The sequence below is a fragment of the Parasteatoda tepidariorum genome, chromosome 9 (assembly GCF_043381705.1).
Source record: "Parasteatoda tepidariorum isolate YZ-2023 chromosome 9, CAS_Ptep_4.0, whole genome shotgun sequence".
Taxonomy (NCBI): domain Eukaryota; kingdom Metazoa; phylum Arthropoda; class Arachnida; order Araneae; family Theridiidae; genus Parasteatoda; species Parasteatoda tepidariorum.
Window position 1 is genome coordinate 88,784,672 of NC_092212.1, and position 26,668 is coordinate 88,811,339.

General features: G+C 31.6%; 1 protein-coding gene across 9 annotated transcripts in view; it reads left to right on the forward strand.

The window, feature by feature from the left end:
• Positions 1 to 26,668, forward strand: part of LOC107445069 (endoribonuclease Dicer) — a 40,332-nt gene that overhangs the window by 11,016 nt on the left and 2,648 nt on the right. For 8 of the 9 annotated variants that reach the window (XM_016059389.3, XM_071185471.1, XM_043050648.2 and 5 more), the window contains exons 4-12: positions 731 to 2,142; positions 3,227 to 3,375; positions 6,208 to 6,352; positions 9,572 to 9,647; positions 13,238 to 13,380; positions 14,484 to 14,663; positions 14,736 to 14,949; positions 16,536 to 18,286; positions 19,786 to 19,957. In XM_016059389.3, coding sequence (XP_015914875.2) covers positions 731 to 2,142; positions 3,227 to 3,375; positions 6,208 to 6,352; positions 9,572 to 9,647; positions 13,238 to 13,380; positions 14,484 to 14,663; positions 14,736 to 14,949; positions 16,536 to 18,286; positions 19,786 to 19,957 — 4,242 coding nt within the window. The remainder of the gene's footprint in view (positions 1 to 730; positions 2,143 to 3,226; positions 3,376 to 6,207; positions 6,353 to 9,571; positions 9,648 to 13,237; positions 13,381 to 14,483; positions 14,664 to 14,735; positions 14,950 to 16,535; positions 18,287 to 19,785; positions 19,958 to 26,668) is intronic. The other variant, XM_071185472.1, reaches the window with a different exon arrangement.

A 26,668-nucleotide genomic window follows, 5' to 3' on the forward strand; every position in this document is an offset into this window, starting at 1 on the left:
GAGTTAGAATGACCATGAAATGAAAATTGATTTTACATGTAATAAACAAGATAATTCTGAGGTGTTTTTTTTTTTTAATCTTTTTTTTAAAGAAATCAGGTAGTTTTATTTTCATATAATGTTTTATATCATTTTCAATAACCAAAGAAATTATCAGTGTGGATAAATTGAAATTTTAAATATTTTTGCTTATAACTTATCTCATTTAATAGGTTATGATTTTCTACACCAAATTTTTGAATATAACTGCTAACACCAAAACCAAATAAAACTGTCAATTTTCAAAACTTGCCAACCATAGGAAGTATTATCAGACAGAAAGTTCAGCTAGATCATCATACAAAGAGTTTCTTATTGAAATATTACTTTGTCATGTGACACCTTCTTGTGATAAGAAATTTTATTTTTAATAATTGGTAATACAAAGCCTTTGTCATTTTTAATAATAATACAAAACTTCATTAGTAAAAAAAAATTTTTAATTATATCTTGAGTGAAAATCTTTCTTGTACTAACTAATAAACAAACTCTTTTAGAAAAATGCAAAATCATCTTTTTGAAACATTATTTGTTAATAGGTCAAGATAATAAAAAAAAATTACTAGTGTAGGTATTGTCATTTTCACCTTAAGCACCCATATACAGTCTGTTCAAACTTAAAAATTGTATTTATTACCTTCCTATAATATAAGAGGTTAAAATAAAATTAAATAAAACTTTATTTCTACAGTTCCTCTTGTCAATCAGCAGAAATTAGTGATATCCAAACATACTGATCTGAAGGTGAAAGGTTTTTTTGGTGAAATGCAAGTGGACAGCTGGAGTATCGACGACTGGCGGAAGGAATTCATCGCCTCCGAAGTATTAGTGATGACAGCCGAAATATTCAGGATAATCCTCGACCACGCCTTCATTTCTCCCAAGCAAATACAGCTCCTAATATTTGACGAGTGTCACAGAGCACAAAAAGACCACCCTTACAGGCAGGCTATGAAGTACTTGCACGACAAGCAGGATGAACTGCCTAGAATTTTTGGTCTCAGTGCTTCTCTGCTGAATGGAAAGTGCAAACCTACTCAGTTGGAAAAACGACTGAAGGAGCTGGAGGCCACTATGTTGTGCGGCATCACGACTGCCAGCGACATCGCAGAGCTGCAGAAGTACGGAACAGATCCCGACGAGTATGTTGTGTATTTTTCCAGCTACGTAGAAACTGCCGCCAATCTTATGAACCAGATAGAGAAAGTTACCGCAAACTTGAAAAACGATAAGGCCGTTTCCGAATCACAGTTGACTTTCGAGGGCCCGCTGCTGTCGGACGAATTCGACGTCATTTTCTTCGATAAACCAGTAAAGTGTTTGAACTCTTTGCGCGAGACTCTGAAGGTGTTGGGCCCTTGGTGTACTTATAAAGCGGCTGAAATATATTTGCGAGAAATTAAATCGCTACTACAACGTCCCTTTTCTGACAAGTACAAGGACAGTTTAGAAATTGTTTATAAATTTTTAGGATACGTGATGTCTCAATGTTTAATTTTGAATGGGAACACATTAGAAATTCGTGAGGCGTTCCTTCCTGATAAACTGAAAAGACTTCTACAAATATTTGTGGCAGCAAGGAACTGTGAAAGAATTTCAAATCCTGCCGTGGATAATGTCGAAGTAGATTATGATTTTCTACATTTACTCAAATCACCGAAGAGGATAAAAAGCAAGGTTCAAATTTCGTCCATAATTTTTGTCAAACTACGAATAACAGCGTACGTTTTATGCGAATGGTTGAAAGAAATAAAAACAGCACACTCAGATCTCGACTTTTTAAAACCCGATTTTATTGTGGGCCACGGTAGCTTGGGTCTCACTGAAACAGCTATGTCGGAAAAACTGCAGAGAAAGAAAGTGCGTGCCTTTAGAAATGAGGATTGCAATGTTTTGGTGGCAACATGTGTTCTCGAAGAAGGAATGGACATAAGGCAGTGTAATGTCGTCGTCCGGTTTGATCTGCCTCCTGAGTTCCGATCGTACGTGCAGTCGAAAGGACGTGCGAGAGCGAAAAACTCCATTTATGTTTTGATGGTTGAAGATGGACTGGAAAGCTCTAAATTTCTTCAAGACGTGTGCAATTTCAAAACTATTGAAAAGGTAAAAAAAAAAAAAAACATTCTTTTTTATTTTTCCCTACTTTATGTTTTTGGAAAAGAAATGCTCTGTGAAATTTAGATTATAAATTTTTTTTATTTTTTTCTCAGATTTGGTTCTAAAACAAAGTTTTATCAATTCAGAAATCCACTGTACATACAATTTTCACAATTCGTTTCAAATATATCCTATCTTAAGATAATATTTCAGTGCAGGTTTTTGTTTCATAATAACTTGTTTGCGTGAGTAGCTGTCTCATGATAACCTTATTCATGTGTTTTTGATGTTATTTACTCCATGTGTGATTTGTCTCATAGAACTTTGTTATTATAAGATTCTGTCAAACAATACTTTGTCTTGGTAAGACTCTTTTTCATGATGCTTTATTCTTCTAAGATCTGTTCCCATAATATTTGGCGAGAAATTCACACGGTTTGCTTTGATTTTTAATACTTAAAACAATATATATATATATATGAATACTGCAAATGTAACAAATAGTGATTTCGAAGAAAAAGGTATATTTATTTAGAGAAAGTACGTTTTTGTCTCCAATATTGTAACTTAAAATGGTGTCTACGCTAATTAGCATATTTGAGGTTGCTCCTACGAATCGTTAGTTCAAAAGTTATTCAAGGTAGTCTGTGTTTTTTTGTTTTTTTGGTCTACTGTGCATATAGATATATATATATTCGGCTTATTTTTAAAAATGTCATTTATCAAAAGGGTTGTCTGTTATAGTGATTTATTAGCTGTTAATAATTTGAAGTTGAAAATATTTTTGAAATGTTGGCATAAACTTTATGTACTGTAAAACTTTCAAAAATGATTTTAACTTTTTAGGTTTTTTTTAATGAATATGGGGTAGCTATGCATTTCTTTTTTCACCTATTAAATATTCAACTAATTATGAAATAAAATTTCTGTAAGTATCTTCTTAAAAAAAATCTAATTTTAATTTAGATGGATTTCATTGTATGTTTCTACTGCTCTTTGTTTTAATTATTATTAGAGACTATGATAAAGCACTTTTTCTTCAATTGAGACAGATTGTTTCTCTTAATTGTTTCAATTGTTTCTCTTAAAGCTGCTCCTGTCCAGATGTTACAAACGTAGTCTACCTAGTGAAGAGGATATTTCAGAAGTCATGGCAGACAATATAATTGCACCTTATATGCCTTATGGAGTGAGCGGTCCTCGAATCACTATGACCTCTGCTGTCTCTTTGATTAACAGGTGATGTATATTTTGTATCCTGTTGTTAGTATTTAACAGAAATTTAGCTGGATAATTTCTTTTACTGTGTTACACATAAATAAAAACAGGTTGATTTTTATCTTTATTTTATAACCATCATTGAACACCAGACCCAATTTTTAGGTTTACGACTACTAATATTAAACTCCATAGTCTTGTAATTTTGAACCCAATGCAAAAGACAAGAGAACTCCTGGATCAAGTATTGGGAGATTTTACCTTCGTGGAGGACTTTTTGATGGAATCTCTATCCCTTGAGCCATCACGGCTCACCTTAAGTTTCGATACATAACGTCAGAAGATAGAAGCCCTTCAATTCACCCGTCAGCAGAGAGATATAATTGTTCAAGCGCAAATCATGATTTATGCCATACATATCTAGCCTTTATTTCTAATTATTTAAAACAGCCAAGCAATTTGTTGTCAGGGGCCCTATTACCAGCTTCACGGAATCTGATTCCGATCGAAATGAAACTCTCGTGACGTCATAAATCCGTGAATGTCAATTAGGCCCAATTACGAGCTCTTGATTCTGATCGGAACTAAATTCCGATGCGAAATAATTACGAATCCGATTCCAGCAGGTTTAGAGCAAGCGAAATCTAGATTCTGATAGGAGTTTGTTTATTTTAGTGATCAAAATGGCGCTATTTTCTGTCATTACTACCAATTAAAGCCAATCTGAAAAGCATTTTTCTAGTTTTTCTTAGCGTGTAACACAAAATTTGAAAATTAAACTTCATCTAAAATAGGGTATTTTTATAACTTTCATAAAAATTATTGCATTTCAATACTTAAATTGCGGCTTATTTTGTTTTACGGATTGAGTTAAAAAGAAGAGCTTTTCATTATACTCAGAAAGATGATACCTTATCTATTTCATAATTTTATAACCGTTGTCGAGCAGCTGACCTAATTTTGTGTTTAAGACTACTGATGTTCAACTCCGTAGTCTTGTAATTTTAAATCCAATTTAGAAGACAAGGAGAGTCCTGTATCAAGTGTTGAGTGAAATCTGCCTCCGTGGAGGACTTTTGATGGAATTAATCCTCATTTCCGTTACATGGAGAGGAAAACCTCCCACGGTTAGCCTGACCTCAAGGAGACTCCCGATCTTCTGAGCCACAACGGCTAGGCCTGATTGATAATAAAAAATAATTGCTTATAAAAAAATAATTTCATTGAGATAATGTTGAACATTTAGTTGAAATTCTATTACCGCAAAGCAATCTGAAAAACATTTTCATGGTTTTTCTTTGCGTGTAACGCAAAATTTGATAATTTTAATTTAAACTTAATCATGGTTAAAATAAATTATTTTTGTAACTTTTATAAACATAATTTTTCGCTTACTTAAATGCGATTAATTCCGATACTTAAATTGCAAGTTACTTTAATTTTTGAGATTAGTTAAAAATATAATACAAAAAATATAAAGAGCATCTCATTATATTCACAAATATAATTAGCTGTCTGTCAAAGATGCTAAAAAGTGATTCATTATATAAAAAAAATTCATAGCGATTCCTGAACATTAAGCTGGAACTCTTTAAGCGTCAAGCAATCTGAAAGATATTTTCGTGGTTTCCCTTTACGTGTAACACAAAATATGATTGTTTTCTTTAAAAAAATAATAATAAAATAAAAAATTTAAAAAAAAACATAATGGCAGCAATGTTTAAATATTTACATAAATTTTGAGTTATTTTATCTTTCTTCCTTGTTAAAGCAAAACAAAATGAAGAGCATTTGATTGATGGCAATTCATTAGCAGGGTAGATAGTCTTTTACAGACGTTACGAAATGATTTGGCAGATTTCTTCATAATAAATGCTAGGAATAATTATTTTGATGAAAAAGATTTTTTTTTTAAATTCTCATAGGAAAATTTAACAAATTTACTGTTGCATTATAATAGAACTAGACACTTCAAACTAGTAATTATGGTTGAATAAGCAAATATCGGTTTTATCCTTCGGTTTTAATTAACCAAGCAAACCAATTAACTTTAATTAATCCCAAAATTGCTTGCAATGAAAATAATTATAGACAATCTTGATTTTCCTTCTGGAATTTTATTATAATTGCATTCAGTGGTGGTGGATATTGCTGGCGAATATGGATTTTTGTATGGGAAGCCATTTTTTAAAGTAGAACATATGAATTTTTAAGCTTTCACTTCTAAGTTAATGCTATTTTAGCTCGCATAGAAGAAGAGAAAACAAATATATCGTTGCCAGATTAATAAATTAGAATTATAGTTATTTTCTAATTGGTCAAAGTTAGTCCCGCCTACAAACTTCAATTTCACTGGAATCGTGCGGAATGGGGATTTTGATTCTGGATTCCGATATGCTCATGTTACGGCAAAGTGGGTTTTACGAAATTGGCAATCCGATGAAAGCTAGTTTCCGAGCGGAATAAATTCCGATGAGTTGGTAATAGGGCCCCAGGTATGCCTTCAAATGAAATCGTATTTTCTTGTATTTAACAGTCAAAATTAAGTTAAGGTATGCGTTGTTCATGAAATTAGCCTTCTTTTGAAAAGACCTGTATCCAATCCGATAATGTGACGCCATCAAAATTAAAAATAAATTTTTTCACTTCCATCTGAAACAAATTGTTTTGTTTATGCCGTATTTTTATTTATGTGCAGTTTTTGCTACTGTTGAATTCTAATTTATTTTTTTCAGAATAAATGATATTTTTTAAATAATTAATTTTTTTAAACTAATTACTACAAAAAAACACATTTTATTTGATAATGGAAAATGTGCTTTTGCATGTTAATAATAATAATAGTCTTTGCAGGTACTGTTCAAATCTTCCCTCTGATATGGCAACTAAGTTAGTACCTCGTTGGACCATCCAGAAAGTGGATCCTTTATTGCTGGAATCGGAATATGTGTGTGAGCTCAAAATGCCCATCAATTCTCCCCTAAGAAAAACCATCATTGTAAGTTTTGTCTTCACTGGCTTTTTTTATTGTTTTACTAAATCAGGAGTCTGTCCAGGTTAAATTTACTACCGTTTAGCGGTGCCTTCACAAGTTCGACTTTAAGAAAAACGGTTTTCACAAAATACTTTTAAAAAAGCAAGCTCTGGTGCAATCTGTGGAAAAGAGGAGCTTTTCTGCCAGCCGTCTTTTACGAAAAGGTAGCACGCGTTTGGTCAGATAGGGAAATGTGGTTAGCCTGACAGGTCGCTTACGCTATATCAAAGCGAGTTTTTTTTTTCGATGAGTTTTTTGAAATGAAATGAAGAGGCTCTCCATCTATAAACTGTACAGAAAGTTGAAATTCAAACATTATTCTAAACATTTGAACATTATCTTAAACACGACTGTAAATTTATTGTAACAGACCTTAATTTTTTATGAAACATTTTTTTCTCTTTGAAACTTTTTTCTGTATGACCTAGTCGAAAATGTTCTCCTAGTGAAAGTAGCTTTTAGTGCTAGTACTGTTGAATGCATGTTTTTATTAACTTCAAGTTGAAATTTAACTATGGACAATGATTTTTACGGATTTTTAATTTTGGATTAAGGCCAAAATCTTACAATATCATAATAATTTTTGAATATATGTGGAAACATATATAGGAATTTACCAGTCCTATTTTGAAAATATTTTCTTACTTTACCATATTGTGTTGATTTTTTAATATCATCTTTAATTCTCACAAATTATGTCTTTCACAAAATAGGTACCTCTTAAAAAATCCTAGACAGACTCCTGCAAATATTTCTGTGAAGTATAAAATTATTATGGGACAATATATACACAGTGGCAGAATTTTTTAGAGCTATCTGCAACAAAACTCTCTAGCAATAAATATCTTTCTGCAATATACTTTTAATAATAACAAACATCTATGTTACTAATTTTATAATAACAAAAGCCCTGTGTTTACAAAAAAAAACTGTATAATTTTTTTTAATTGAGCATGTAATTATTCTTTATTATAATATTATGGGGATATTCTTGCATTTTGCTGGGAAGAGGGGGGGGGGCTCAAATTATTTCCTTCTTCACATTTTGTATAGTAATTATCTCAATAAAAAAAGTAATTATAAATCATGAAATGCGTAGTAGTGATTGCCGAAAAACGATTGACGACGAAATCACATGAATTGGATTCCTCAAGTGCATGTTTTGTTTGAGATTAGACTAAATAATATTGTGTTTAAAATATCAGATTTAAAAACTATGGAGAAACCAATACCAATGACTGCCTGAAATTCGATAGAATTATTGCCTTAAAAAGTAAGTATTCAAATGCATGATTCGAATTTTTTATATTGTTTGAAACATCGTTTATCCACGTGAAAATCAATGACTGCCGAAAATACAATTGAAACATTACATTGATTTAGGATACTATCAGTGTAAAATGAGCGCATCAAAAAGTGATTATCTAAATGCATGACTCTATTAAAGTAAATTTCTACTTGTTAATTTCTGTTAAATAGAAAAGTATTATTTTTTTTTTTTGCTTTTCAAAAGAAAAATCTTTCTGCCAGAACTCTGCGGCAATGTCGCTGTGACTCAACTACGGGGATCATAGATATTTTCAGCTGCAAGCATTTTGTTTAGTAAAAGTTATCATGATATTTATGTATGTGAAATAGTTTCATTAGTGCCTAATTTAATCAATCTTAACATGCTTTATATTTAACTATGCTTATATTTAAGGCTATATCCCTCGCAATCGCATTAAATCTAAATGGTCAATTTATATTATCCCAGTTATAAATAAATCAAGTTATTAAACAGAAAATTTCTTGAAATAAATTTTAAATATAGTATAAACTTTATATAGCCTAAGTGATCATAATTTATGATCATTTGTAATCTATTTCTCTTTTAAAAGAATGCAATAAATTCATACTTTTCTCATTGATATCCATTCTCTTTCTTCAGCCCTTTTCTGCGGTTATTTTCAAGTTAAAACATGTAGTCTTTGCTTTTATATATATGTTATTTTTCCAAAATGTAAGCATCTTATTTTTAATGCATTTTTCATTTTAAAGTGTACTTTTTGTCTTTCTGTAATGTAGAAAATGTGTGTTTATAATAAAGTTGATATATTACTAATTTTTCGGTTAGTTACCTAGTTCTTAAAGCATTGCTTTATTAAAATGAACCCTGTGGTAGAAGCTTTTTGAGTCATCTGTCACAAAACTCTCCAGCACTTATATCTTTCTGTGAGACACTTTTAATAATAGCAAACATATATGTTACTAATGTCAAAAGCTCTGTGTTTACAAGAAAAAAAAATGTAATTTTTTTTTAATTGAACTTTTAATAATTTTTATTCTAATATTATGAGTGATATTCTCATATTTTGTTGGGGGGAGGAGGAGGGCACAAATTATTTCCTAAGTAATCATTACAATAAAAAATGATGAAATCCGTTGTAGTAATTGCTGAAAAAAGATAAACGATGAAATCGTCTTCTAAAATGCATGTTTTGTTTGGAGATTAAGTTGTAATAATAAATAATATTTTATGAAAAATGCTGCATTCTGAAACTATGGAGAAATCAATAGCAATAACTGCCCAAAATTCAATAGAATTATTGCCTTTAAAAGGAAATACTCAAATGCACAATTCAAAATTTCTATATTGTATGAAATATATCGGAATATTTAAAATCCGTGTGAAAATCAATCAATAACTTGCCAAAAATAGGATCGAATCATTACATTGATTTACGATACTATTTGTGTAAATTGAGCATGTCAAAAACTGATTATTTGAATCATGATTCAAGTATGTGTAAATTTCTCAAAAGAAAAATCGTTCTGCAAGAGCTCTATTGTGTTCTGCGACAATGTCGCCGTGTTGCTGCGATTCTGCCATGGGAAAAATGAATTGAATATCTGTTTTAAGTGTGAGTAAATTAAGTGAAGCGTCAACTGCATTATCATTCACTGTAGGCAGTAAGGTAAAAGAGACACTGTTTTATATATATTATTAAAATATTCTTTAGACATTGTGTGATTATGTTATATGAAAAAAATTGACAGATCACAGATGCCACTATCTATTAAAACCTTCACATTTATGTATCTCTTTCTCAGTATTTTCTAATTTTAACACTTTTAGTTCTTTTAACAGTGTTCTTTCTTGGGTTGCTTTCATACTGTATTCTAATTATATTTCTTTTTTAGAGTGAACCTATGAGGAAAATGAAATTGGCTAAAATGTCTGCTGCCCTAAAAGTCTGTCAAGCGCTTCATGATATTGGTTAGAAATTATACTTTCTTTCTACTAAATAATTAAGAATTTTGAGAGCTCTCTTTAAGTCATGTCATATATTTGTATCCCTTCCTGTTTATAATCTCCATGCAAAGTAACAGTTATAAACATTTGCTTATAAAATATTGAAATCTTCTGCAATTTTAAAGTAATTTTTTTTCGTATTTTGAAATAATAATTTTGTTATCAGTTTAAAATTACTCCAAATATTTTGTTTAATGTTGTTAAATTATTTTAAACTTATTTTTAAAAAAAGGTAAGACAAAAATTACCGTAATTTCACGGAGACAGACCCCGGTGTTATTGATTTAAAACTTGAAAATTTAATAAAAGGCGTATCTAACGGGGTGGCCTATATAGCATTACTTTTTTTTCTTCATAGCATTATTTTAGAAAATTTTGCCTTTTAAAAGCCCCACTGGAAATTTCATCATCATTTTTTCCACCTGTTACTTATGCTTTTTATTTATTTTTTCATCTTTAATTTTACTCCAAAAAATGGTCAATGCACCTGGAATTTCCTCCCATGTTTCTTAGAATCTCTTTCTGGAAACCGCTATCTGCAAGAGAACAAAAGTTTCTCTTTCCCTTCTGCCATAGGAACAGCAGTTGAGTGCAGGGGGCGGGCGTGGAGTGGAGAAGCATAAATCAGAAAGGAATGTATAAAGAAAATCAGAGTGGTGCCATTGATGACATTCACTGTGAAACAAACACTAACCCTCCCCGTTTTTTCCAGGAAATACGTCTCTTCCACATGTCATGGTTTCATCAGTAAGTATCCACTCCCCTTTTTTTTTGCACTGATGAAGGTTGCCCTTTGAGCATCCGAAACAGCTGTCTGCAATTTATATATTTTTTGTGCTCTTAAACGTTGTTTTACCTTACTTTGTATTTCAGCACAAAGGTCGCCCTTATGTGTATTTCAGCACAAAGGTCGCCCTTATGTGTATTTCAGTAAAACTTGTTTTTAAGTTATATATTTCGAATGCCTCCCATTAAGAGCAAAAGTTATACGACTGCATTTAAGCTTTCAGCAATTAAAAGAGCTGAAGAAATTAGAAATCGGACTGCTGCCCGAGAATTTGATGTAGATGAACGGTGCATCCGGAGGTGGAAGTCTGAAAAGGGTGTCTTGGCTACTCTACCCAAAACTAAGCGTGCTCGGTGCAATGGCACTGTTGGGTGGCCAGTGCTGGGGGATAACCTAGCGGCATGGGTAAAGGAGCAGAGGGCCGAAGGGTTGTCCCTCTCTACTGTTCGAATTCGCATGCAAGCGAAATTAATTGCTTCCCAGATGGGAATTCCAGATTTTAAAGGAGGCCCGAATTGGTGCTTCCGATTCATGAAGAGAAAGAACTTGTCAGTGAGGCAAAAAACCACTGTAGGTCAACGATTGCCTACTGATAAAATTGAAAAAAAAGGCTTCTTTTTTAACTTTTCTATCAAAAAAGATGGAGGAACGTGGACTTAATCACGGACAAATGGTAAATATGGATGAGGTTCCGCTTTCCTTTGACTGCCCTCCAAACAGGGCTGTGGAAGAAACAGGAAATAAATCCGTGGCCATAGTAACCACTGGCCATGAAAAAATGTCCTTCACCTGTGTGCTTGGGTGTTCCGCAACGGGGGAGAAGCTTCCCCCGTTGCTGATCTTCAAAAGGAAAACAATACCAAAAATCCATTCTTGTAGGATTGTTTTATTTTTTTTGTGTATTTAACATCCTTTTATTGGTTTCTTATTTAACTATTTAAGTTATATATATGTGAATATATAGAACATGTTTTAAGTCTGTAATAAATACCTGCTTTGGTATAGTATAATCCGGCACAGCGTGTTCGTCGATTTTTTTATTTGCATTTTTTGAGGGCGCGGCGTTTCTCCGCGAAATTACGGTAAGTTTTTTTTATAAAAATGTTTGTATCTCAATAAATAATTTAGCTAACAAAATTTCATGTAATTATTGCAAATAACAACCCAAGTAATGAATGCAAGTTACAAGCTTATGCATTTTGCCATATTACTATACACTGCCATGTTATAGCAATAGTTTCAAGTTTATAGTAATTTATTAATAAGTATGAGAAATCGTATGATTTTAACACCTCTAAAGTTATAAAAATAAACCAAGTATTTCTTGAGAAATTTTTTAAGTTGTCAAAAACTAAAAGTATCTTTACTGTTACTGTATAGTAAATCATGCGTAGAATAGTTATTTCAGCTTGATTATTAAAAAACTTATAGGATTTCCGACACTACGATTATTTTAATAACTAGTTCGAAGTTTACTATAAAGCTTAATTGGCATTGGCGAACATAAATAATTGTTGTTGTTCACAAAATTATATGCAGCAATTTGATTTAAAAAATTTTGCAGTTATAACTGCTAATTTTCACATGCTTTTTTTGAAATCTTGTAAAAAATTCAAATCCCATACCTGAGTATTGACGTTTTGATGCAATATTTCTATCTTTTTTTCACTCGTTCTGTATACTTTCGAATTCTTGATATTTTTAATATGATATAATGTATTACAATGGTTAAATATCAAAACATATTTTTAATTAGTCCCTTTTTAACGTGCCATATTAATTTAATTTCTTCATAGGTATACACATGGTTTTATTATCAATCTATTTTCAATAATTATTGCCATTAATTTCACAATTTTTAAAATCCTTTTTCAGTGTGATGACGACTTGCAAAGTGCAAAAAAGAAGAACATGTAATTTGTTTTCAATATATATATGTGTAACATAAAAAGCCTCAATTAATCTTTTTATGTTATTCCTTTTCTTAATTTAATATTCAAAACGAAACGCTTTCCCACAATTTTAATTTCACATCCTGTCCATTAATCTATTTTTCGTTCAAGTATGCATTCATTAAAAGTAGGACATTTTCCCTTTTGCTCTTTGTGGGAATTGCGTAACCTATTTAATAAACCAATTACTATTAAGATTTCCCTTATTCCCCAACTTTTATTAAGGAGCACAACGATTTTGTGTCACTCTCTCTCATTTCCATCATCACATGATGATTAAATAAAATTAATTTGCTCTTTTTAAAATCCTGTGTCTGTTTGTTCTGCTCACATGACGGCCACCATTTATATATGAAATTTTTCTTTCTTTCATTTTTATGAAATTGCGCAAAATGGAGTCACTGAAATGAAACATTTAATTTTATAGAGGAGTGATTAGTTTTATTGCATTTGTGCTAGTAGAAATACAATTCCAGATATAAATGTAAGAAAAAGAATAACATATTTATTTATTTTTTTGTCAAATTTGTAATGTTACTTTAATTGTTTACTTATGATTTTTTCTCATTCATTACTTATGATTTTTTCCATTTCATTTCAATGGTTAAAGGGTTCTTTGAATGTTTTTTTTTTTTTTACTTTGTTGCAGTAAAATTATGAGAAATCTTAACTAAAATATTTTATTTATTTAAAAAAATATTTAATTAGTTTTAAAAGAATTAGTTAAAGTTTTAAAAATGTTTTTTTTTTTTTTTTATTATTATTTTGCTAAGGCATTACATCAAATATTTAAGATTTTATGTATATTTAATTAGGAGAATTGAATGATCATTTAGTTCCCATCAGCTGCCTAGTTGAGAAAGCTTTAGATGAGGAGTTAGGAGATATTGAGAAGGAAGAAACTGAGGATGGAACCATACCAGGAACAAACAGACGGAGACAACTTTACGATAAACATGTAAACCAAATTATTCTAGTAAACTTCACATTATCTGGGTCATAACACTTTGCCAAACTAATAAGGGAGATTCCCCTGTTTTATATAACTATCAGTTATAGTAGGCAAATATTTATTCTGCAATAACAATGCACGTTAAATCTGTTGAGTCACAAACTCCTCCGTGTTCCCATAACAAATTCTACCTCTGGGGGTACTGATCCAGGAGTTTCTGGATTGGCTCAAAATTACAAGGTTACGGAGTTGAACATCAATAGTCGTAAACCCGAAAATTGGGTTGGCTGTTCAACGACGGTTATAAAATAAAATATAAAACAATCCTATAGGTGCCAGTATAGCCTGATTGGTAGGGCACTGGGCCCATGTCCAAAAGGTCATGGGTTCTGCAACATGCAGTATGTTGGTTGTTTATAGTTTAAGTCGAGCCGTGATGGTTCAGGGGATAGAGCTTTCAATGAGGTGAACCGAGTTCGAATCCCACCAATGACTGATCGATAAAAATTTCGCTTCCAGCTCGCGCCGACCACAGTGCTGACATGAAACATTCTCAATGGTCCCCTTGCTGTCAGGGTAACCGTGGGAGGTTTTAATGGTTTACCTCTCCATGTAACTCAAATGCGGGTTAGTTCCATCAAAATGTCCTCCATGAAAGCAAATTTCTCCCAATACTTGATTCATAAGTTCCCTTGATTTCTGGATTAGGTTTAAAATGACAAGGCTATGTAGTTGGAAATCAGTAGTTGTGAACCCTAAATTGGGTTGACTGTTCAACAACGGTTATAAAATAAAATAGTTTTAAGTAATTGTAAATAATGGTATAAAGAATTTTTCTTTAGATTAAGATTTGTATGCATTTTTTTTACTTCACAAAATATAAGTGCTTATATTATTTTGAATTTCTCTTTTCGACTTACGTGATTATGCAGGATGTATCAAAACTTTACTTGTAGCCTAAAAAATGTCGCTAGTAAAATCACCGTTATTTTATTTCTCCAATGTCACTTTGAATGATTATTAAAAGTTTGTTTTGGATATTCTTTTTCCTCATTTTTTTATTCATTTCAGTATACTTGCATTTTTTTTCCTTTTTTCGAAAAAAATAGGTACCTATTTTTCTGCAAAATGCAAGGCCCATTGCTGACATACCTTGCTATCTGCATGTGATCAACATGACTCTCATTAATCCCCTCCCGAATGTTTTGAATCCTCGTGGGAGACCTATCATAGACCCTCAGCAGACCTCTAGAAGCCTAGGATTGCTCTGCTCCTCAAAACTCCCTCCTGTAAGCTTAAATTATCTTTTGGCTATTAATAGTTAATACAAAAAACTGCATTCTAACTATAAATCATTTCAGGTGAATGAGTTTCCTGTTTTCACAAAATGTGGCAAAATCATGATTGGAGTGAGTCTCTTGAATCGTCCACTCTTTCTGTCTGCAGAAGAGATCCAAAGGATTGAGGAGTTTCATAGATTTTTATTCTCTGATGCCCTCCGCCTGGAAACAGGAGGGAAAACATTTGATCCTGGACAGCATTCCTACTACATCCTGCCCACCAATATTAACCAAAGTATTTACCCCCCTTTTTTTAGATGAATTTTATACGTAGCAAAGATATGGGGCGTGTAGCGTTTTTAAATAGTGCTTAAATGTGCTCTTTTTTTTTTCATTTTTTAAAAGCCCTTAAAGGTGTTTTTTCCATTTGGTGTTTTTAGAAAGTTCTTAATTTTCCCTTTTCGTAAATGAGATTTTTCTTCTTCACCATGTCCGTTTACGCCACGCATTATCATCGATGATTGTGCCCTGGACATTTCCGTAAATCCGAGGTCCGAAAGTTTCAAAAAATTCTTCGATCAAATTTATGTATAAAAAATTTTATTTAAAAATATTAGAACTAAAGTTTATACTTTGCATTTCTTTCATTTGTAAATATTTTTTCTGGTAGAGTAATAAATGTAATTAGAGATAAAAATAAACTTATACATAATTATTCATATAAATTATGTTGCATATAATTTATTTAGAATTTCTTGTTTTGAAAATATTAATGATTTAAATTTATAAAGACATAATTTTTTTTGAAATGTGTCATGAATGATTTTACTCGAGAAATTTTCAGGATTTTCTAATTGAGTTTAAAATGACCAGTTATGCAAAAGCGTGCTTTTCTCATTGTTCTGTTCAATGTTTTCCCCATTCATTCAACCACTATTTCAGCAAGCTTGCAAACATCGATGTACTATTGGGAACAATGCTCCACATTGCGCGTGTAGACAACGATGCATTGGGAAATATTGTGTACATCTCAGTAAATCGCAATTTCCGATTGACTGAAATGTTTCATTCTTAAAGCTATCTCTTCCTGCTTTTGCCTATTACAGTTGTAGTAATTTTCAGTACTAAAAACAACTATCATTTTGCTGTATTCTTTTTATAATGCAATGTGATTTCCAAGCCACTTAAAAATTTACCCTTCATTGACTTGGAAAAACTATAAAGAAATTAAACTTCTAATGAATGAGGATAAATGTAAGTGCAATTATCGGGAATGTATGAATTTCTCAGTTTTTTTGGATAGTTAAAGAATGATTCAATGCCGCTTAACTATATTTTAAATTTAATATTGAATAAGCCGCATTTTAGCAATTTTTGTATTCTAGTTATAGTTCATTCAGTTTTCAGTTCATTCTTTTTGTTAGAAAAAAACAGCAATTGTTTTTTCTACTAGGCAAATAACATTGTTTTTTTGTATTAAGTTATCAAACTCCCATTGAAATCTGTCAACTCGCAAAGTCCTCCGTGTTCCCGTAACAAGTCAAAACCTCTGGGGGTTCTGATCCAGGGGTTTCCTTGTCTTCTGGATTGGTATAAATCTACGGAGTTGAACATTATAAGTCGTAAACCCAAAATCTTGGTCGGCTGTTCTACGACTGATATAAAATAGAATAAAATAAATTTAAAGTTGATGGCTTTTTTGTGGATATACTGGGGGAGGGTGTAACCTACCCAAACTGTTATGTAAACAAGCTGTTAATTGCTGTACTAAAAATGTTTATTATTTTATTTTAAAAGTTGCATTTGTAATAAATGTTTCACTTTCTTTTCACCCTTGAATTAATTGATTTTCTAATCAAAGAAATTTTTAATCCTTTCTAGGAAATCGGAAGATGGAAGTTGATTGGGATTTTATCTACTCTGTCAAAGACAATATATATCACGAGCAGCTCAAAGGGTCTAAAAACTCTCACAATGTTTTCGATGAAAATTTATTTCGTGATGCCGTTTTGCTCCGTTCCTATAAATTGAAGACGGGAGAACGCCCTACGCTTCATTACGTGATGAGGATAATGAAAGAGCTGACACCAAACAGTATTTTTGATCCCAAAACAGGAGAAACCTTCAAATATTTCTATAAAACTGAGTACGACGTTGATATAGTGGATGAGAACCAGCCCTTAGTCGAGACGGTTCAATATGCATCCACGCATCTTTGGAAGCCTATTTATTTGTCACCCAAAGAGGTGTTTGAAGATTCGTCCGAGTTGAGCAAGTCGAAACAGAGAAGGAGAGACTATCACGAGTACTTAGTCCCTGAACTGTGTTTCCGTCACCCATTCCCTGCCTCTTTTCTGTTCCAAGTCCTGTGCTTGCCCACCGCCCTGTTTCGTCTGAATGGCCTCCTGTTGGCTGAAGAAATAAGGCAAGCTGTGTCCAATCAGATGAAAGTCGGTGGTTCGGCTGAACCGCAGTCATGGAGACCGTTCCATCTGGAAACGAGTGACAAAACACTCAGAGAGTATCTCTTTCGTAACAAACTTCTCGATAGAATAAATCCTGCGGACGTTATTGACCGTAGAGACGTCGTTAAAAAAGGGAATTATATTGTAAGTTTTGAAATAAAGGAGGATTTAAGTTTAAAATATTGCCCTAGCCCCAGCATGTTGCTCCAAGCGTTGACCACCAAGAGTGCCGGAGACGAATTCGATCTCGAACGCCTAGAAATGATAGGGGATTCGTTTTTGAAGTATGTCATGTCTATAAAAGCATACATGAAATATCAAAACTTTGACGAGGGGAAACTGACGTTATTCAGAAGCAGGTTGATACAGAATTTGAACTTGTATCAGAAAGCAAAAAAGAAGGGTCTGGGTGAATACATGACCACAACTACCTTTAGCTGTAGTAGTACCTGGCTACCCCCTTGCTACACCATAGAGGAGCAAATAGACAAGAAGTCTATCCTTGTAAAAAAGGAGAGGGAGAAAATTACAGATGAAGTTCTGAGTCCCGAAGTAAATCAGCATAAGTACTTCACAAAGCAGGTGGTTTCAGACAAATCTGTTGCGGACAGTGTGGAGGCCTTGATAGGTGCATATCTACTCACGAGTGGTCCGAAAGGAGCTCTTAAATTCATGTCGTGGCTAGGCTTGAAGCCACTCCTCAGCGAAACGGACGATTTCGATAATTGGCCGCCTACTCCGTCCAATCCCATTCTACCGGACGCCGTCCGACCGGAGCAACGCATCGCTGGTTTCACCAGTGGTTTTGACAGATTTGAGAAAAAAATCGGCTATACTTTCAAAAATAAGGCCTACCTTCTGCAAGCCTTCACGCATCAGTCGTATCATTACAACGACATAACGGATTGTTATCAGAGACTTGAGTTTTTGGGAGATGCTGTTCTGGATTATTTGATAACGCGCCAGTTGTATGAAGATCCCCATGATCACTCCCCTGGGAAATTGACTGACCTTCGCTCTGCGCTTGTGAATAATATATTTTTTGCCTCCTTAGCTGTTGCCTTCAGTTATCACGAGTTCTTGAAAATTGCCTCTCCCAACCTTTTCAAGCTTATGTCACACTATATTGAACTATTGGAAGATACACAGGAGTTTAAAGACTTTCAAGTGAGTATTTTGAATTTGTGACTCACTGTCAGGGGTGCAAGTCTTAAGTTTTAAGTGCCAACACTTTAGTTCTTTCGTTCCTAAAACCATCCAAAAGATTAGACCTTCACAAATACTTTGAACGAAATTTCTCAAATTCAAACTTAGTTAAAGGCTTTGTAAAAATGTCTGCTAAGTTAAAATTACCCCTAACATGTTTTTCTCTAAAAAAAATTATGATAAATAAAATTTTTTATGAAATGATATCGCATATCAATGTGTTTAGTTTGAATATTTTCAATAGGTGAATAAGAAAAATTAATAGCAGATTTGTCATAAATAAAACACAACCACTTAAATTTACATCTTTTAAATTTAATTCTCCACACTCATCTATTATACACTTAATCCACATTAACTCTTTAGCAACACCAGTTAAAATCTGCATAACTCAGATTCCACCATAGTTGACCTTGTACACTTTTGTTTGAAAGTTATCCAGAATATCAAAGTTATATCTAAAAGCAATATTATACTAACTACAGATATTCTGTCATCCATTTTAGCAGTAAAATCTTAGTCACAATAGCAATCAGTTTTTTAATTCTTCAATGTTTGACAATTTTAAAAAATAATCTTGAGTATTCTGAACATAACCTAGTAGTCCTAATAAAGTATTCCAGTGTTAAAAACCTAGGATTTCTTGAAATTGTAATAGTAATATATTTATCGCATAACTAATATCCGGTCTTATACGATTAGCTATATAAGACAACCTAAAATGTTCTGAAATGGTAATTTTGTCATTTTATCTACTTCACTTTTAGACGATGGGCATTCAGCTTTTGATAATAAGTTCCCCTAAGTAATCAGAAACATTTTACAAACCTTTTAGATATAACTTTAGTATAAACAACTCACCATCTTTTTGAACAAATTCTACACTTAACAGTTTACTAGTTTTACCCAAAATTATCACTTAAAAGTTTCATAAGACGATTAGTTAGAGGGATAATCGCCAGAAAGATAATTGATGCATACTTGAACTAAAAATAGATTTATGTACAGGATGTGAATTTAAAAGTGTGAGAAAGAGCGTTTCGATTTGAATAATAAATTAAGAAAAGGATTTGCAGAAAAGAATATAATAGAAAGATTAATTAAAGCTTTTTAGATTACATATATATTTTTTTTAATTGTTTTTTCTTATTATATAGTCAAGTTATATATTTCATTAATGCTATTAAAAACAACACAAATTTTAGCTCTCTAGGTCATAGAGTTGTCAAGTTTAAAAACTGCAATATATATATATACTATATATATATATATATACATACTACATACATGCATACATACGTAGATAAATAGATGAATTTACAAAACAGCTTCTCCCTGAAAGAAAAATAATCTGAAACTTGGTATTTTCATCAAAAAATAAACTCAATACAAAAATATGATATTGATTAGGGGGGAATTACTATATGGATGATAAAATCACTATTTTGTGTATATTTCAGAAAGATTTGTATTACTTAAAAGAAGTGGAATGTTTTGAACTGGAGGAGGTTGAAGTCCCTAAAGCTTTAGGAGATGTTTTTGAATCTGTTGCTGGTGCAATCTACCTTGACAGTGGGATGTCATTAGATGCCGTGTGGAATGTCTACTTCCCAATGATTAAGCCATCTCTGGGTAAGTCATGTCTAGTTGTCTGACTAAATTGGAAAATTAGTTTTCAGACCCTGAGAGAAGTCAGGGTGTTTTTTGAACATAAAATGTTTAATTTCACAGTTTTAAGAAATTTTTAAATGCTTTCAGAAAAAGATAAAAGAAAATTTCATAGCACAATTTTAAATATCAGTAGGGGGGATGTTATTTCACTCTACTGCAAAGCATCCATTTTTCTGTGAAATTTTCCCATTTTAGTTTGTTAAAACAAGAAATGTGTTAGTCAAAAAAAATTTCCTTTAATTCATATATGAAGAGCTTATTGGAACAACCAGCTAGTGACACTTTAATGAATTTGAGTAAATGAGGTCTAAAGTATCTGCATGTATTTCTCCTTTTTGTTTTTTTTTGTTTTTTTGCTCAATCTTTTTGTTTTTAGTTAGTTTGTAAAGACATAACTCACAAAATTTTTGGGGATCTATTTATTTGATTCTAACTCTTTAATAAAGGGAAAATTTGATGATTTTTGTGCTTAGAATTCGCTTGTTCTCACAGATGATTTTTATCGAATATAATTTAGTTTGAAACAACAAAATAAATCTGCATGTATTTAGGCATAAAATAAAATTTTATCTAGTCCTAAAACCAATTCAGAAGCAACGTGACTTTCACGGTGTAGATGTTTCACCGGTATGTATCGCTTTAAATGGAGAGAGAATTCGGTAATTTCTGATTATAAAAAAATATTCTTCTAGATTAAATACTATGAAAATGCTATATCATTTCGTTACATCTAAAGGTATTTCTGAAATTAAATGCAAGTATTTTTATACAAAAAATGATTAGGTATAGTTGTTGAAATACAAATTATTTAAAATTTTTCTGCAAAAATGACGCATAGTAATTTATAAAAAAATATTTATTAAACAGTTTTGGTTTTTTTTCTATCGTGCTAAACTAATGCGAGCCAGATGCATTAAAATTGTATGTTGAAGCTGCTAAAGGTTGTTTTTCTTTTGTCTTTTTTAATTCTTGATTCGTAAAAAAACCAACAAATTCCTCCTTAATGCCGCTGTTTCAAGTTTTTCATTTTCACCCATTTTTCTCCCCCTGCCTTAGTGCAGGGCTGATTATGCTCCAGAAAAAATCCTGATTTCCGGAATTTTTGCTCCGGATTTTGCTTGTGATCCGGAAGTTTCCGGAGATCGAAGGTCTAGACATTTCAAAAAATCATTGATCACAAAAGTTTCCGAAAATCCAAATTTCAAAGGTGGAACTTAAAAACACAGTTTATTTTATTTGATTGTAAGGGAGATCCAGAGAGATACTTTATAAGCTTATATTCATGATTACTATTCATTTTTTATCAGTAAATAGTTGTTATAATCTTTAACTCAAGAAAGAGAGACATATTTGTAAATTTTAATTACGTCTGCAGGTCATTATAGGTATGTGTAAATGGTATAGGTACAGGCCCGTAGCCAGGGGGGGACCGTCGGGACAAATCCCCCTGCCCCCGAAATTCTGGGATTCAAACTTTTTAGTCTTTCTTTGAACCTCTCAGTAAAAAGAAAAACAAAAACTGTCGAATCAAACCTTTTATTAACTAACTTTATTAAGCATATTTTGGAATATTCCGGTTTGTCCTAAAAAAGTAATCGAAAAATTTTCTTCAAATCCACGTCGCATGTCTTTGTAAACTTTGTTTACAAATTGATTATAATTATTATGTAATATTAATTGAAAAATAAGTATTATGTAATATTTTTTAATTACTAGTTTAAGTTTTGCAAACAACAAAATAAACAATATTTGTTACAACGTTTTTCCCCTACTTTGCATGTCTGAAACTGTCCTTGCTTCTTACCATATCCCCCCCCCCGAAAAAATATCCTGGCTACGGCCTTGTATAGGTATGTGTAAAATTTTAAATATATTTTAAGTAAACCAAGAAATATTGAGAAAAAGGGAAAAAAACCTCGTTTAAATGTTTTTCTAATTTTTCAATTTAAACTGTTTTTTTTTTTGTTTTTTTTAACTCAAGAAATTTTCCGGAATTTTGACTTGGGCTCACAATCACCCCTGCTTAGTGTTAGATGCCAAAGCAATAGGCTTTTCTAGGGTTGCTTACTGACTGTTTGACATCAAGTTACTTAGCCAGTTCTTCCATCCAATAAATACTGAAATAATGTCACTTAGTTGGTTCTTCCACTGAATTTCTTTGGAATGAATAAAATTAGCAGCATAAATTAATATTATATATTTAAATAAATCTAAAATAAGAACTTTCCCCCAGAAATTTTAATTTTTTTTAAAAATTTCATTTAACCGGTTCTTCTTCTAAGATCCTTATATATTGACCTCTTTACTACGAAAGTAAAAAGGAATAAAACAAAACAATATTTTACAGTTCCGAATTTCTATTTTACTGCCAAGGGGGCTAATGATTTTGGGTCCCTTGGATCGTCCCCTTTAGGACCTCAGGTCTTCACTAAGTAAAAAATATACATATAAATGTTTCAAATACAGTCAAACCCCGCTATAGTGAACACGGTTTATAATGAACTCCCGGATATAGTGAAAAAAATGTTCGGTCCCGTGCCTTGCTGTACACGTGTAATGTTATTCTTTGTGGATATAGTGAACCAAAGAAGTGAGGAAGTTGGATATAATGAACTTTTTGCTGCCTNAAAATTTGAAAAAAAAAGCACTTTTTAAAAACGACAGCTGAAAAAAGCACCTTTAAAAGCTTTTAAAAACAAAATGCCCAAAAAAGCACCTTTAAGTACTTTTTACAAACGCTACGCACCCTGTATACAGTTAAGCATTTTTTTTTTTTTGCTTCTTTTATCTCACTTTTTCATCCCTAAACAAACCAAGCAGGTCACCAACCCAGGCAGATGATGCACCTATAAGGTGTCAGTGGGATCAATATGCATTTTCTGTCAGAGGGAATTTTTCTGTCTCAAATTTAACTATGGCGATCAGTAAACATAAAACGTTCTCCATTAATGATAAAATGGGCATAATCAGAAAAATTGAAAATGGGTGCAATCAATCCGATATTTGCAGAGAATATAAACTATACAAATCTACAGTTTGTAACTTATGGAAAAATAGGCAATTAACAATTTCTGCTCATGAAAAAAATTTAGATGGTAGAAAAAAGTTAAGAAAAGCAGGTCACAAGGGTGTTGAAGAAGCATTACTGAAGTAGTTTAGCATTCGAAGAAGCCACAATCTTCCAGTATCTGGACAAATGTCGATGAATTTTCAAAGCGATTTTATGAGACTACTTTTATATGCTTGAATGGCACGTTAGACAGGTTTTAAAAGCGGAATATCAGAAATTCAGGAAAAATTATCTGAGAGTCGGGAAGTGTTTGCATATCTGATATAGAGGATTTCTCATCAGCTAAAGATTTCTTTGTATTTTTCTTTTGCAAATTTTTCTTTGTACGCAAGACGAAGAGTAATAAGAAATAGCACATTTTTTTCTACTTCATAATATTTTTCAGTCATTTATTTGAATAATGTGTAATAAAAGGGAGGAGTTTGGGAGCCATTAGTTAAATTGCTTGCGTAACGAATATAGTGAACTCCTGGTTATAGTGAACCAAATTTTCGTTCCCTTGAAGGTTCACTATAGCGAGGTTAGACTGTATTAGTAACTAAAGTAGTATGTAATCATGCATAATGTTACATTATGGTTTATTAAAATACAATGATAAATAGATTTAATAATTATTTCGAATTTTTTTTTTTAATATTATGAAGGTTTTTACAATGAGCAATGCTAAATGCATATTACTGCATAAAATTTCAGTTACAAAACTATTTTAATTACGCAAACCATGTAAAATAAATAATTATTGAAAAGAATCTAACATTAACTTTTAAAAAATATTTCATTCTTAAGGGTAAATTTTCAAAATTATGGAAAATGCACAAAATGTTAAAGATATTTAATGTATCAGGGTGAGTTTTTAAAAAGTGCTTTTTATTTTCATTTTTTAAAAACACTTAAGGTGCTTTTTTTATTGGGGGTTTGAAAAATGTGCTTAATTTTCTATCTTTTAAAAAGAGAGTTTTTTCTTTGCCGTGTCGATTGTCATTCTAAATTACGAAAAATTTATGATTTTGACAATATTTATCAGAAACTAGTTATTTTATCAGGATTGCCACAGGTGACTAAAATGCGACTATTTTCGACCTCAGGCTACTATGGCTACTTTTTTTTGCCTGCAAAGGCTATAAAAGCAACTATTTTCAGGAAAAGGAGACTATTGAGAGACTTTTCTGTGCTCCTAGCAATGTTTTTTTAGCATAAATTGGGTTGACAACCTGCGTCCCCTCAGTAACTTCTGAATGTAAGGAATTCTTTTTCTTCTAAAAAAATAAAGAAATGTTAAATTGCAAATTTGAGTCATCACTTTTTAATGCGTTCAATTTGCTCAGATTATATTGTGAATCTTTTTTGTTTCTCAATTGCCTTTTCAACAGTTATTGCTATGAAACTCTGTTTGATTTTAAAGAACCCAATTTTTAATACGATACTATGATGAATTTCGAGTTTTAGTAATCACTTTTTCAATATATATATATATATATTTGCTAAATCAATTATTGATTAAAGGAAAAATTATGTGGAAGGGAAAATTAATAGAAAAGGTATTTTTCTGCATTAATTCTAGCATTTAAAAGTATTTAATGTTCTGCAAGTATACTAATTTTTTTATAAAAAAAAATTTAGTGCTAGAACACTAACGTTTATTTATAAATTATCATATTGGCCGTCAACTTGACTAAATGGATCATGGTATATTACAATGAAGTCATTTAATAGAATTTTAGTCATATTATTGAAAAATTTTTGTTCTTATTTAGGCAACTATTTTCATAATTTTAGGCGACTATTTTCATGCTTTAGGCTACTAAAAGCAACTATTTTGTTCATTTTTTTCTGTGGCAACCCTGTGATTATGTAAAGTTTTTGAATTTTATTATGTTTAAAAATTAAAAACTTTAAACAGTAGAAAAAAAATATTTTTTGAGTGCTTAAAAAGTACTTAAAAGGTGCTTATTTTTTGTTGAAAAATCTGGCTACGCACCCTGTGTATGTGTACAGTGTGGAAAGAGAATGGATCACCCTTAATAACTTTTGGTCTAATGATCGGATTTTCAAGTTCTAACATTTATCCTTAATGGTTCGAGGGAGTGACCTCAAATATGCTAATTAATTAATGTGGATTATATTTTAAGTTATGAAATCAGACACAAAAGCATACTTTGTCTGAATAAACATACCTTTTTTCGGATTTCGGACCTCAATAATATTGGGGGTAACTACAATATGGAAAATATGGTCTTCATAATATTGTCAGAAAAGCGGTTCGGAGCTTGGACCCCTTAATGCAGGGCTGATTGTGCTCCGGAAAAAATCCGGAATTCCGGATTTTTCGCTAACAGTGATCCGGAAGTTTCCGGAGATCGAAAGTCCAGACGTTTTAAAAAATCATTGATCACAGAAGTTTCCGGAAATCAAATTTTCAAAGGTGGAACTTAAAAACACAGTTTATTTTGTTTGTTTGTCGGAGAGCCAGATACATTTTTTATCAGTAAATAGTTATAATCATAAACTTAAGAAAGAAGGACTTATTTGTAAATTTTAATTACTTCTCCTAGAAAAACCTAGTTTAATTTTTTTTCTAATTTGTCAATTTAAACTTCTTTTTTTTTGAACTCGGGAAATTTTCCGGAATTTTGACTTGGGCTCACAATCACCCCTGTTAATGTTAATTTTACTTTTTGCGTATTTCACCATATCTCAAGAACTTAATAAGTGATTTAAAAAAATTTTGCTCACACTTATAAAACTCATTTATCCAAAGTTGCTAAATATACAGAAAAAATAAATTTTAGTATGTATTTATTATATTGTTTAAGCAGAGCTCATTCAAGGCAGAAAAAAGGGCAGGGTGCAAAAGCTTAAAAAAAGGGCATTATTATTCTAAAAAGAATGAGCTAATTAGCTTAGTAATTTATTTAAAATACATGCATATATTAGTAAAATAATAAATGTAGGTTTTTAAGTGTCTGTAGTTATGTTATGATTTAATAATTGAAATGATTAATAATAATTATGGTTTAATGATAGTGGAAGTAACTGCAAACTTTCAAAGACAAGTGCAACAAGGGGGTGTGATGGTTATTGTTCCTTTCCCATATAAATCTATGTATTGACAGCAATGACAAACTAAATAAAAAAGAGTTGAAAATAACTAAAGTTTAAGAAATCCATTGTAGAGTTTGGGGGAAAAATAAAGAAGGGCTGAGGAAAGAAAGACCAAAAAGGGTATGGAGCCTATTACATTACGGCACTAATTTACTTCAGGGGCAACAGGTTGGATTCTTTTGACTAAAAGGGCAGCAGGGTGCTGCACCCTGTTTACCCTGCCTGGAATGAGCTCTGTGTTTAAGAATGGTTAAAAGAAATTTTTGAATTATATGTATTGTATAATTATATTGAATTGTACACAATATTTTGCATCCTTAGTATTATATTTAAGTACTCTCATCTACAGAAAAATACTGTAGTCAATTTAGTTAGTCTAATAAAGTTTTTGGGTTTTATTTCTTTACATTAATTGCAAATTATTAGTTACATATTGGAAATATTTTTTGCATTACCCAATAGTTTATTAGTTATTATGATATTTCTATTTTGTAAAATCT